Below are 14,241 nucleotides of genomic sequence, written 5' to 3' on the forward strand. Positions count from 1 at the left end.
ATCTCGACCCACAAGCCTTTCGTTATATTTTCTCTCCCCTGTCCAGCTGAGGAGGGGAGTGATAGAGCAGGTTGGTGGGCACCTGGCACCAGCCAGGGTGCACCTACCACAGACATTTGAAGATTTTGGTCGATGAAGTCTGTCCACCTGCTACCACGTGAATTTGAAATGCAATGCTAACATCGCATGCTGGTGCTATGAAAGTGAATTAAACTAAAAGCCGCAAAAGTGGAGATACATGAAGAACTTATTTTTTTCAGCATGCAAGCAGCTAGTTTTACTCTTGCAAGCCTGTCCTCTGTGTCCTATGCTATGAAAGACATATAGTTACTGCTATAGCAGATAGATGATGTGTATTTCATTGCATTCTTGGTCACCAACTACAGTCCTCGAAAAAGTTATGCTTAGGAAAAATGTTTTATTGTAAGAACTGCGAGCCAAACAGAATTGTAGAGATTCCTCCTGCTCCCTCATTAAAACTGCTGCCAACAGCTGACTTTACAAAAGGGTATTAATTTGCTGTCCTGCAGTTTGTGTTGTGGCTTTCTATTCTGATGACACATTACCTTCTGGGCAAAGAGTGTCTCTTCCTACGTGCCTGGGCAATGTCTAGAAAAATGGGAGCCTAAATTTATTTAGGACCTCTTGGTACATCTGTAAGACAAAGAAGGTATTAAATCCAGCTCTTAAAAAAATTGCCATCTCACACTATGTTGAATCTTCTTTTGATTTAGCCTTAAGGCATACTTTGCTCTGTACTTGCAGCTATAAGATAATTGTAATATGCACAAATTCATAAAATTGAGGCATTATAGAACATTATAGTGGATGAACAAATAATGTTTCCCATAATTGCAAACAGAGGCGTGGTCACATGGCTAACAAACTTAGTGAGTTTTGCATTTTGCTAGAGATTACTCCAGATTTCTTTCTGAAAAATACTGATAATACATCAGGATAGCATTTAAGATGTAGAAACTGTGTTACACAAAAAATCTTGTTTGTGGGCAAAGAGAAAGCACACCTTATATATAAGTAAAGCCAAGAATTTGTTGTCAGTGTAACTGAAATCCTAGGAGTCTAATCATTATTAGTCCAGCTCTAATTGTTACACAAAAAGAAAGAAGAAAATTTTTTATGCACGCGCTTACTTTCTACCCCTTTTCCTGGTGTTATGCTCACCCTTCTACTGCTACTCCGGGTCCTTAGGTTGGTGGTTTCATTCTTGGGCAGTGGTGAGAGGAGGGGACATTTCAGCAAGTTGTCAGCATCTGGAGTCCTTCTCTGGGAGGAATATGTTTACGTTGCTGGTTTCTTCTTCCTCAGTCTAGGGGGTTACACTCACAATTGGGGTTATTTTTATAAGTTTTTGTAATATACTTTTATATGTTTTTGTGGTGATCTGCTGCTCCATGTTACATTTGAATGTACTGTGTAAGATACCATTTATATATATTGGATACTACTTTGTTCTCTTTTGGCTCTAGGCGACTCTACTTGAGTGGGGCTGGTTGGACAAAATGACCTCCAGGGTAGTCAGCAAATGTCTTGTGCAACTTGTGCCCTGCCATCATGGTTTACATCGAATTGTTAGCATCCTTAGGAAAAATAATAATAATAAAAAAAGTTGTAGCTCCCTGAAGAATATTCTGAGTTGAACAAATTAGTTACATTTACCATGTAATTTCTTGGCATTCACAAAATTTCATAGTTTGGCTTCTCCTGAAGTAGTGGGAAGTAATTTGGAGGCAGCAGATAGTCTCCTACAATGAGCAGAATCAGAAGAATATAGGAAGAAAATAAGAACTCTCCGAGTCCATCTACTAGTTAGAGGCTGTGACATCTGATTGTACCTAAAATTAATTAAGAGATCACCCACCAGTGATTACAGATCTGCCACCATGACTGCATTCATAGTTGCTCCCTATGTCTACCATTGAAATTAACCTAAACTGTATCTCCTTGAGTGAGTTAGGGAGTGCTGAACATGAAGTTATGCTGGCAAAGCTGAGGGAATGGTAACCTGCTGATGGAAAGGAGGATAAACTATTTGAAAGCTCTCAGTTTGGCTTAGATGTACCATCTGCCATTAACCATAAATTTATCAAAACAGACATACTGCTCTTTTTCTTTATGGACGTCCAAAATTGACCTTCAGTGCAATTAAAACAGAAGCCGTTTTAGCTGATGAAGGAGCCTACTCTGTTTTCTTGTTTAGGCAAAAAGTAAAATGGTGTGCTATGGAGTTAGCACAGTGGGTAAAATTTAGCTTGCAAGCCTCCCTGCTAGTTCCAGATGCTGCTTCAGGAACTTGTAAATGGCTTTATACACTTCCCACAGAGACGTTCCCACTGTGAGTTCTTCACCCTTGGACATTGTATATCTTGACTGATCACTTACTGAAAGCTAGTAACTCCAAGCAGTTATCTTTGCTACCTGCACTGAGCACAGCCTCATATATATCATCTAGTGGCACAGTGTCCTGTCCTGATGTTCCTGAAAAATAAGCCTCTCCAATAACTTCCATTTGCTGCAGGAATTTGCCTTACTGTTGCCCAAAGCCCCTACTAGACATTCAGATGTTCACTGCAAAACTGCAGAGCTGATGCAGCTTCTCTGCAACAGAAGACTTTAAAGTTCTCAAACAGGCACACAGTTTTTCAAATAGTTTTTCTGACAAGGAAAATCTGTTGAACATGGTGGAGCAGGTTAACAAGTATTCATCACATTTATGGAATGATATAAACTTCCTTTACGATGTTCAGAATAAGTATTGCTGTATTATTCCACAGCACAAAAAGAGGTACAGAGAAGACATACACTGCGCCAGCAGCTCAGAAACACAAGCGAAAGTGTCAGAGCACTTGCCTCAATTTTTAATAGATGCATTGAACTGATACAAGTCCTATCTACATTCTTCCACACTTCAACATAAATAAAACTCCTAAGCCAGGAATTTAGCCCTCTTTTGTTTTCTCTACCAAGTCTGGTATAACAAAAAACTGTGGAAAGGGGATGTTGTTCTTAAGTATGGTGGGGTTTTTTGGTGGTTTTTTTTTTTAACAAATTGCCTGTTTAACCTAATTAAACAATTTTTTTTTTTAATTCTAGCAAAGGGGTATGTTCTGTTAGCTGTTACGCTAATGCTTGAAAATGTTGTTTGCAGTAAAACGATTAGTATCTTAGTTGCAGTTCTGCCAAACAGTGGTTTTCACTTTTATTAGAAGTAGGTATTTGTAAAATAAACCACACTTTAACAGTCATACATGAAGAAAGTAAGGATTATTCAGATGCTCAGAGAGCCGAGCAGGATCATCAGCAAAGGACAGAAGTGCCCAGATACTGTGAACCTCCATTTTCCTGAGCTCTCTTTTCCTCCCACATGCACCGTGACTACCCCGCCGCCACCACTGCTCCACAGAGCAGTGCACGCCATAGCGAGATAAACCATGCACCACCTCCCGCCCTTTCCTACCCACGGGGCAAATCACCGCAGACCAGATAAAGGCCCCAGCCGACCCCTGCCCCACAAGCTCCAGTCAGGCGCGCCAACACCGCTCCCGCGCCACCCTCACTCGCTGCCCTCCCCCAGCCTTAACAGCCCCAACCGCCTAACGGCTCGGCGCATAATGCCTCACCCCTAGCTACAGGCACCAGCACACGCGCTCTGCTGGCGAGCCGCGCTCTTATTGGCTGGCGGGCGAGGCACGTGACGGGCCAGCAACTGCACGTGGTGGTGCCGTTATTAGAAGCCTCGGTGAGAGGCGCCATTTCCTTTCAATGCAGAGCTTCGGTGGCCGCGGAAAGGAGGTAAGAGCGGGGGTGGGCGCCTTTCTCATGGAAGTGGGAGGCTCTCCCCCAAGAGGACACCCCTCCCACCCACCCCCCGCCGACGCAGTGGGGGTTGCAATGAGGACAGTGAGTGCTGGGACAGCACTCAATAGTGTCCCCTGCATGGGTGCTGTGGGGCACGCTGGAGGCAGGCAGGGTGTTGCTGCTAATGTGTTTCGTCTCCTGCAAGCAGATCTGAAAGGGCACAGCATGAACCACGAGGACTGGAATGCAGAGATGGGGGACGAGGCATCGCCAATCCTCCCACTTCTTGAGCAGGTATGAGGTGGCAATTGTTGGGCTGTAGCATGTTTGCTTCTTTTTCCCTTCCTCCCACCCCTGGCCCTGCGGCCTAGGTGGCTGGCAGGCTGTGGTCCCCTGTTCCTGTGATTCCTGAAGCACCTGGAGGAACTTGCCCTTAACTTGCATGTAGAAAAGGCAGTGTTTTCTTAAACAATAGTAGCAGTTTCAGTCTCTCAAAATGTTGAGGTGCCTTGCCTCCCTGGAGGCTCCTGGGGCATGGTCAGTGTAGCCAATTAGTATTACTCTTCAGCTGCTTCATGCTGCCTTCTTACATTGGCTTTTGAGAGGATGTGTACTTAAAGTGACATATACTAGTGGCATAAAAGCAACACATACTAGTAACTCATTAATTATGATACATGGGCTGGGAATTGAGTACCTATGTGGATAGGCTAGCAGACCAGCAGAGGCTGCAAGGGAACAAGCAAGAACTTAGGTAGGGTAGAAACTTATAATTGCAGCTAAATGGTGGTAAGGGGTATTCAAGTAAAGTTTTTTAACTTCTGAAAGGGGTGGTTCCTGTTGCCTGCCCTTTTTCCCTTATAATGCATTCCTGTTCCCTTACGTATGTTAGATCCAGTGTTTCTGAAGTTGTAAGATAAACTGAGAACAGATCACTGTTTTTTGGGTGTTAGTAGGCTGCAATTTCTTGCACAAATCAGACTGGTTTGATGGTCTATTGAATAGTAAAAGGGCAGTGGTGGAACTGCATTATTGGGGATTAGCAGAACCATGTCTTTTGGTGGTAGTTCATGGCTGTGGGTTAAATGTGAGTTGTAACTTCTCTCTCTGCACCATTGATGTCCTTTTAGCTATTCTATTTGCTGTCTCTTTCTGCTGGCAGTCACTGAATTGCTGTTTCTTCTTACCACAGCAACAAATAGAACATAGGTGATTCTCTCAGCTGATTTTCATTGTTCAGTTAATATTGCACTTCATGTTGTTCCCAAACTTTATGGTCTTAAATGAGTAGGAAGGGTGAGGAGCGCACCTGTTTAAGGGCTGTAGATAGGACTTTGAATATAATTTACAGTATGTTTTTGCAAACATGGTAGGCTGCTGTAGGAGTTCACTGTTAACTGTTACTGAAGAGATGAGATTTCCTCCCCATGGGCAGTTTGCTTGCTGCTGTTTTGTTCAGGTACCAGTGCTCATTGTGTACTTTTGTGAGCTCTCTTAATTTTCTAACCTGATGGAAAAATGGCTTAGATGGCCTTGACCACCAAAGCTGATAAAGAGAAAATAAATAGAACCTCATCTTTTCTTGATAGCAGTGAGTTCTTACATGGTCTCATTTGCTTGGAAAACTGTAGTCTTAGAAAAGGGAAATCTGACTTTTCAAGCAGGCTTAATTGTGTATAGAAACCAAGTCGACTTCATTGTATCTGTAGCTCTGAATGTGTAAGTGGGTCTCATCATGATGGTTGTCTTCTAAAATAAGTTAACATGGTCACTATTCCATAAAGGTATTCAGTCCTTTGGCTGTGTATTTTGAAAGCGTTTTTAATACCCAGCTTTTTAGGGAAGAAAAGCAAGGAGACTCATGGATCCTGACTGGGATTATATAGCATCTGTGTTTACAGATCTGGATAGTTTCCACACTTGCTTCCCCAGCTCTCAGGAAGCTATCATATATCCAGAAATAGGTGGAGCTGTTGCTTCCTCTCAGATCTTCTGTTCAAGTTGCTTCTGTAAGTTGTCTCCACTCTGCTTCCCCCCCTCCCCCCCAAATGAGTTGGGCTACTACAGTGTTTGCAAACCCAGCTCACTTAAACTGAAACTGGAAGAGGGTGATCGTAGCAGTTACTCTTGAGTTAAATTCCTGGCAGTAGAAAAGCTACAATTAGGTCAGGAAGTAGTACATTTAAGTTGTTAAACTATGTGCAGTTTAATGGTCTCAAGAGTTTGGCAGCAGGCAGAACAATTCTTAAAATGCAGTTCTGGACTTCATAGCAGAACTAGGGTGATGTCAGGTACCTAGTGTCAGGCCTAGTTCTGAGCTAAATCTTGTGTAGAAATTCCTATTCAATTTTGCTATTTTTTTGCATAGCAGCGAAATGCTTTGGTGTGAAATGAATGATAAGATACGGGAATGTAATGAGAGACAGCTAAAGAATAATGTTTTGCTGATTCTGATGTTGTTATCAGAACATTGGTATTAGAAGAAACGGCAGTAAATTTGAGGAGAATCTGTAATGAATCTTTGATTGTTGGCATTGGTCCTAATGGGCATTTAAATTCAGCCTTGAGGAACAGGGAGGAAGAGGAAAGGCGAATGGCTTATCCAGATGGATGTACGAGGCTAAAAGTAAGGTTGCCAAAAGAAGAAATTACAGCATACACTTTCAGAATAGTAATTTTACCAGTTTGGGTTTAATTTCCTGTAGTTGTTGCTAGCCACATTGAGAAGTGTGAAAGCTGTAGTAATGTCTAAAAAGCACAATCTTGAAGTAAAAAGTGTGGTAGTTATGTGATGTTCCTCAGTCAGCTGTTGTTTTGGCTTACTAGTATGTGCCTGGCTTGCATTAAACAGGAGAAAGTTAAACATGGCCTTTGCTGGAAGTAAAACTGACCATAAGAGTAAAATGTGAAAATTAGCTGCTGTTCTGAATTGTTCAAATGGAATATCTGAATCTTTGAATAAATGAACAGGGACTGACAATATTTCAGTTACTTCCTTTTAAGATAATCTGTAAGCATCGTCTAGTAAAACCCTAGAAAGTGAGTTATGAAAGTGATGAAAACAGATTTTTAGTCACAATACAAACAGTCTGAAAGATTGGAAAAGAAAAATACTTCAAATGATTATAGTATTGTTTTGAACAATAAATGTTTCTTATATTCAAGGCTTAAAATGTTTGTTGGCAAGGTGACAAAGCTGATGCCCACACAAATCAGCGACAGAAGGCAAGATAAACTTACTTAACTCTACATGTCAACTGTGTATAATGTGCTTTTGGTGACATTCAGATGCAAACAGTATGCCATACTGAAGTGTATTAAACTGAAGTGAACAGAAGAGTCTGAGAGACTGCATTTCTGAAGGTGCAGAAGGCAACTTCTTTCAAGTGCAAGACATAGCAACTGCATTTGTATTTATGTACTTTGCGTGGCCTGGGGTTAACATGATGTGCCTTTTTTCTTTTTGTAGGCTAGCTTCTCTGAAAGACCAAATGGTCCCTCATCTGACTTCAGTCCAAGTGTAGGCTCATTCGGTATGTGAAAGGCACTTTTGATTTTGCTGACGTTTGGGGGAGTTGATCCCTTGAACAGCTTAGGAGATTAAAGAAAACCACAGTATTATCATTGTGATATTTTCATGCGTCCGCCATGGAGTAAACAACATCAAATTATACAGGTAACATAACAAATAGACTTTCCTTTTGATCCTCAGCCCTTCTTTATTTACTGCAGTTACATGTTGAATACAGTATATAACTTCTAATGAGAGTCGATAGGTGTTACCTCACAAGCATTTCTAAAACAGGCTGTGCTAAACATAACATTTATTTTCAATACTGTTCATATGCCATGTTGAGCAGTTCTAGTGAGGTCCTGTCTGACAGTTGTGTTGAAAATAAGAAAACGTCAGGTGAGGTTGTTGAACAGAAACTTGGATCCATTTAGAAAAACCAGCAAAAACCACAAGGCAAAACATTGATGTTTGGTATCAAGTTTCTGTAAAGCACTCTTGGCTTCGTGAAGATGATGCCTTTATAAACTTGAACAGAAGTTTTAGATACAGAAGTTAGAAGAAGTTTAGATATAGAAGTTTTAAATATGCCAAGCTAGGGTTGCTGCTGGAGGTAGTTTGCCCCAGGCTTTACTTCGTGTGACTCATTGTATAATAGCCACATCAGGAAACAGGTTTTGCTTAGAGCTAACAGGCTGTGGGATAAGGCAATCGGGGTGTTCTCACTGTAGTTTCTGAACTTAGGAATGGTCTTTAAGACTGCTTGAGGATATTTTAACTTCAGTGAAATTCAGTCTGAGGTAAAAATTTTGAGCTTATATCATTTAGTTGATCCAGCTGTGGAGGAACAACCTAAACTTTATTTTAACAAATTGTGGTTAGCACAAATTACGTTGATATTGTAGAATCATAGAACAGCCCTGGTTGGAAGGGACCTCGAAAGATCATCTGGTCTAACCTTTCATGGTAAAGGAAGCCTAGATGAGATTATCTAGCACCCTGTCCAATCCCATCTTGAAAATCTCCAGTGATGGGGACTCCGCCATGTCCCTGGGGAGGTTGTTCCAGTGAATGATTGTTCTCACAGTAAAAAATTCTTTCTTCTATCAAGATGAAACCTTGCCCAGTGCACCTTGTGCCTGTTGCCCTTTGTCTTCTCCGCGTGGCTCTTTATGAAGAGAGAGCCCCTGCCCTCTTTGTAGCTGCCCCTCAAGTACTGGAATACTGTGAGGTCCTCCCTGAGCCTCCTTTTCCTCAGGGAGAAAAGACCTAACTGCCACAGTCTTTCTTCATGCGGCAGGTTCTCCATATATTTATAACTGCTCATGTGTTTATGAGTAGTTAGAACATGGCAGTATGTTTATTACTGATGTATCTCTCCCCTGCCTTTTAGTGTATAGCTGAAAGGCAGACTTATGTTCTCCCAATTCCTTGTCCCCAGGATGTTGGAAAATTAGGAAGGGTAGGAACAAGATAACCACTTGTGCTACTTGAATTCCTCTGAATTTGGACAGTTACAGGAAATAGAAGATTTGGATGACAGGCTTTGCATTCATCCTAGAACAGCAGAAATGTTTTATGAGGTCTCCAGGTTGCTAACTTCAGTAATGGTTTCACACAGAACAAATAGGAAAGGCAGTGCTTGTGAAGAGAACTTGAATTGCAGGTTAGGTGGAAGTGAGTCTTGGGAGCTTCATGTTTTGTTTGTTCCAACTCTTTCTGACTAGCTGTCAGCTCTGCCTGATAACTTTTCCATTACATATTGCAAAAATAACATAAGTATTCTCTGATTTGTGCCTCTTGAACTGATGTCAGGGAGGGCTTTTCCTGTTGAAGGACTTGCTTTCACTGTCATCATTAACCATTTATTCCTTTCCTGAGCTAGACATACTGTGCCATTTTAGATCAGTGTAAGCAATTTCAAAGTGTCTGTTCTGGCTTGACACAATCTTTCAGGTTCTTAGTTGATAGGGAACTCTACCAATGTTTTCAAGCATAAGTAATAATACTGAGATTGCTTAATTATGCTAGATACAAGCAAAATTTATTTGCTGTTTAAATAAAGACTTAAAGAACTAAAGCTGTTCGGGAAGTCCAGAGGCGAGGCTCTTGGTTGATAACATTATGCATCTTGTCTTGACCTTGTTTAAAAGGGTGCATCAGATTAGGGATTCTTTCCCTGCAACCTGATGGAAAAACGTGTCCTTTTTAAAAAATTTTTTTAGAAAAGGCTGCATGGGCCTTTTTTCTTTTTTTCCCTTGCAAAACTTCTAATTTATGAACAGATTGTGCTTCAGCTGAGTTTTAGATAAAGCTCTCATGAGCTGCTCTGTTGTATGCAATGCACTTCTAGGCTCTGTATAGTTCATAACTATTGTTAGTGATATAGTTTGCTTGTTTGACACTAAATTGCATGAGTAGAGTTAGTGTATGCAGGTTAAACTTTAATTTTGATTTTTTTCCTTGAAACAATATCTAGTAGTAGTACTCTTGTGTAAATCCTTGTAATGAGGATAAGCTAAAAGCAATATTGCGTACTAGCAAATTAGTATTTTATAAAGCTTTACTTTGACTTAAGTGAATTCGTTCTTTGTATTGCTTCTTCATGAAAGCAAAACTTTCTTTACAAGCTGACTGTTCAGAATTTTCAATACTGAAGGAACTTTCTTCTTTCCTGTTTCATACTCCTTTGGTACTTAAAAAACCCAACCAACCAACCAAGCAAACCACCCACAGAAAATCCCAGACAAAAAACAGAATTAAAAGTCTTGCCAAAATGACATTTATTTAGTATGTACAGGATTTGGGGGTGCATGTCTCTGGAATGGATTAAAATCAGGATTTTAAATCCCCGTGTACAGTAGAAAAATGTAAGTGAACGCATATGATGAGGAAATCAACAGATCTAACAGCTATTGTTCAGAGATACACTGATGCAACGCTAGATTTTAATTCCAGTGAATTGGAAACAAGAATTCATTCTAGTCCTCTTAATCTATCAAATACTGCTTGAAAATTAATACATTTAGAGTGGTAAATGATACAGTGATGAATTAAACACTAGCATTTGGTACTTCTAGACTTCCTATAAGACCAGTTAGCTTGCAAACCTATATAGACATGAGTCGCATGAATAATTTGCATAGTAGGCAAATGATAATTGTGAAAGTTGCTATACTTTTACCGATCTTAATAGGTTGGTTAGCAAGTAACAGTGCAGCCTACAGCAGTGCAGCCTACAGTTCAGCTGGTGTAAGGGCTAAGCATAGCAGACCTGACTAAAGAATGATTATTGGTTCTGTCCTGTTCACTGTCTGTAAATCTGTGTTTTTGTCCAGCACCTTTCATTAGTAGAGGCAATAAACACAGAGGGCAGCATGGTTAAGGAACTTAACAAAGCAGATGCTTTACTGATCAAGTATTTTGTTGGCATATGATGTGCTTTCCAAAAGCTTTGAATATGGAATTAACTTAATGTGCTTAAGGTGTGGAAATCTCAGTGGAAAAGGAGTGATGGAATAAGAATGGGTTAGGATGGCAAGTAAAGGGAAGAGAGTCCTCACGCCTTTAAAGGCAAATAGACTTGGTCAATAGAAACCAATCTATTGTGGTAAACAATAGAAGTGTTAATTTAATAATTGGTAAGGTGTTTTTATTTGCTGCTTGTTACATGTTACATATAAACACGAATATTGGAATCTTTTTTACTGGCTTTGCCACAAACTACTCACTTAAATCTTCCAAGTGAGCAGGAACTCTGAACATTGTTCAGATTATGAAAGCAGCAGTTTAACACTTTGTTTAGTGTTGTACGAGCAAAGTTTCCTGATTGAGTGACTTGATAATGTACCAAATGTCATCCGTCTTCTTTTTTTCTGTATGACAAGCTCTTGTATACAGGTGATCTCTTCTTTAACTAGTGCGTTTGTTGTCTTGTGGAATGTACTAGTGTCTAGTTTTTTTCAGGGGTAGCTATATCATTATGTTAAGCAGTTTTAACTTGAAAGGGAGACGGTAAAAATCAGTTTCTGTGATATGCCATATACTTGCACAACATGGAATTTTGTAGACTTCATGTTTTGATTTCAGATTTCGTATCTGTATGATGGTTGCTGATGTACCCTGATCTTGACTCTGATATTGCAGAATAGGGAATTTCATTTTTATAGAATCACTCAGGTTGGAAGGCAACTCTGAAGATTGGCTGGTCCAAATCCTTGTGTAGAGTAGGGTCACCTATAGCAGGTGGCTCTGGACATTGTCCAGCTGAATTTTGAATTTCTCCAGGGATGGAGACTATACAAGCTCTTTAGGCAATTTGCCTAGGGTTTAACCACCCTCAGAGTATAAAGATTTTCCTTATGTTAAAATGGATTTTCCTGTATTTCAGTTTGTGCCCATTGCCTCTTGTCCCCTTGCTGCATATCAGTGAAAAGAATCTGACTCTGTCTCTGGTCACTTCTGTTAAGATGTAAGATCCTTTGAGCCGCCTTGTCTCCAGGCACAGATGTTCTAGCTGTCAGCCACTCTGTGTATGCAGATGCACTAGTCTTTTCATTATCTTTGTGGTCCTTTGCTGGACTCATTCCAGTATGTCAGTGTCTGTTTTGTACTGGACAGCCTAGAACTGGACGCAGCACTCCAGATATGGCATCATCAGCGGGGAAGGATGACCTGCCCCCAGCTGCTGGCAACATTCTTCCTAATGTACCCCGGAAGGCTGTTGGCCTTTACTGCAAGGGCACACTGCTGGCTTATGTTCAGTTTGCTATCCACCACAGCCCTCAGGTTTTTCTCTGCAAAGATGCTTTCCAGATGGTTGGCCCCAGTGTGTACTGGTGCCTGGAGTTATTCCTCCCCAGGTGTAGGATTTTGCATTTTTCTTTATTGAACTTTGAGGTTCTTGCCTGCCCATGCCTCTAGCATGTTTTGAGTTTCCTCTGAGTGAAACACAGCTCTGTGTTACGTCCCGGTTTTGTATGTCTGCAAACTGGCTGAGGGTGCATTCTGTCCTGTCATCGGGGTCATGAATGAAGATGATAAACTGTGTTGGCCCTAGTATCAGTCAGTGGGGTGCTCTGCTAGTGATTGGCCTCCAGCTGGAGTTTGTGCTGCTGATCACAACTCTTGGAGCCCAGTGGTTCAGCCTACTTTCAGTCCTCCTCACTGTCCAGTTATGTAGGCTGTACTTCATTGGTTTGTATATGAGGATGTTATGGGAGACAGTGTCAAAAGCCTTACTTTCTTGTTGTTTTCCTTTTCTAGGTGCTGTTGAAAGATCTAACAGAATTCAGCATATGCAGGATCATTTTGGAGGGTATTCTAGGAGTAGAGGTAGGATTGCATGGTTAAAATTTGTAGTTTTGGGGGTGATTAAGCCTTCCTTCTGGACAGAACATTTAGAATGGAGGACTTTGCAACTGGTGTTCTAGAAGATTCTGGAAACTCAAATTTTACTGTGTTGGTAGCAGTACTGTTGCTGAGTGGTGCTATTCCTTATAGAAAACAGTAGTTACACCTGTCCTAAGCTTTATAATTTTAATTCATTTTCTTTGTCTTATAAAAGGACATCTTCATCATGTGTTTTTTTGTTGAGTGGGAGGTGGGCTATAGACCTGAGGTCCCTTTCAGCTTGAATGATTCTGTAATTTTATTGTTGAGTATAAAAATAACAAACTGAAACAACAACAAAAACCCCAAAACACCAAACCCACCCAAAACCAAAAGCCTTCCCTGAAGTTCAAGGTAGCTTTGAATGCTAAGTCGATTCTTTTTTCTAATTATAGATACTGATGAATGTCTGAACAGACAGTGTCAACCAGCGAGTAGATTTGGTAGCGGAAGGAATTTTGCAAACAGAGGTAACTTTCTGGAGTGCGTGTAATTCTAGTGGCTAGTCTTATTTGATACATTAAATTTTCCCTATTCAGGTACTCAGTTTTGTTGTATCAGAGCCAAATGAGTATTTATGACTTGGAGGGTAATACTAATCCTTATTTCTGCATAATGTAGGCACTCAGTATTACCCCTTAGTTTTGACTGCACAACATAAAATACCCCAGCGTATTTGCCAGAGGGCAGGACTCTACATTTAAAATCAATGTTTTGTTTACCTCTTGCTTTGATTCCATTCTCCCTGGAGAAGGGTATTTTTCTGATAATTTTGTTGAGTCATAATGTAGTATAAAAGGCAGCTGAATATTATTCACATATATGCCATGTGAAGGAGTATACCAGTGGTCTTCTGTGGAAGACCTGAAAGCTTTCTTTCTTTAGTATCCATAAAGCAATATTTAATCCCTGTCCTCTTCTTGCTTATAATTACAAGTGCCACTCTTGTATGCAGTGCACATTGAAGAAGGTTAGTAATTGGCAGTACTGACGCATATGCTTCCACCAGGTACTATCGGAAGCGTATAGGGCAGTGGAAGCTACTATCATGTAGCATCTGTCTGGATAGTTCTATGGCTGTAAGTGGGACTGGTTATGAAACAAGGAAGGTGGAAACTCTAGTGCTGGTTTGGGCATGTTTAGCAAAAGTTCTGACCTGCAGAACAGCGGTGGAGCTACTTACAGTTGTTATGTTTATTCTTTTAAAAAATTCTACACCATTTCTGCATCTCTTGGATTGATGCCCATTTATGGTAGGGGAATGCTAGACTTCTTTGACTTAGCAGGCAGCAACACTTTGGTGGTGCTGCAGAATGATGACGAACGGTTCTGCTGTACTCTCTCCAGCAATTGTGAAATAATTTAAAGTCTGTAGTATTTATGGATGTTTATATCTAGACTGTCTTTTGCATGTGGGCCTTTAAGATGTGGGTTTTTTTTTTAATTTGGAAAAACTCAAATGACCTATAAATTAGTATGCACCAAGCATTGATGGAGAAGGAGCTACAGATGCTGTGGTAGGA

General features: G+C 40.6%; 1 protein-coding gene across 1 annotated transcript in view; it reads left to right on the top strand.

The window, feature by feature from the left end:
* The first annotated feature begins 3,909 nt into the window (after positions 1-3,909).
* The window catches only part of DDX4 (DEAD-box helicase 4), a 30,794-nt gene continuing 20,462 nt past the window's right edge, over positions 3,910-14,241 (top strand). The window contains exons 1-4 of the mRNA XM_076362860.1: positions 3,910-4,110; positions 7,286-7,349; positions 12,593-12,661; positions 13,114-13,188. Of these exons, the coding sequence (XP_076218975.1) occupies positions 3,910-4,110; positions 7,286-7,349; positions 12,593-12,661; positions 13,114-13,188 (409 nt within the window). The remainder of the gene's footprint in view (positions 4,111-7,285; positions 7,350-12,592; positions 12,662-13,113; positions 13,189-14,241) is intronic.

Source organism: Aptenodytes patagonicus, chromosome Z (assembly GCF_965638725.1).
Source record: "Aptenodytes patagonicus chromosome Z, bAptPat1.pri.cur, whole genome shotgun sequence".
Lineage (NCBI taxonomy): Eukaryota > Metazoa > Chordata > Aves > Sphenisciformes > Spheniscidae > Aptenodytes > Aptenodytes patagonicus.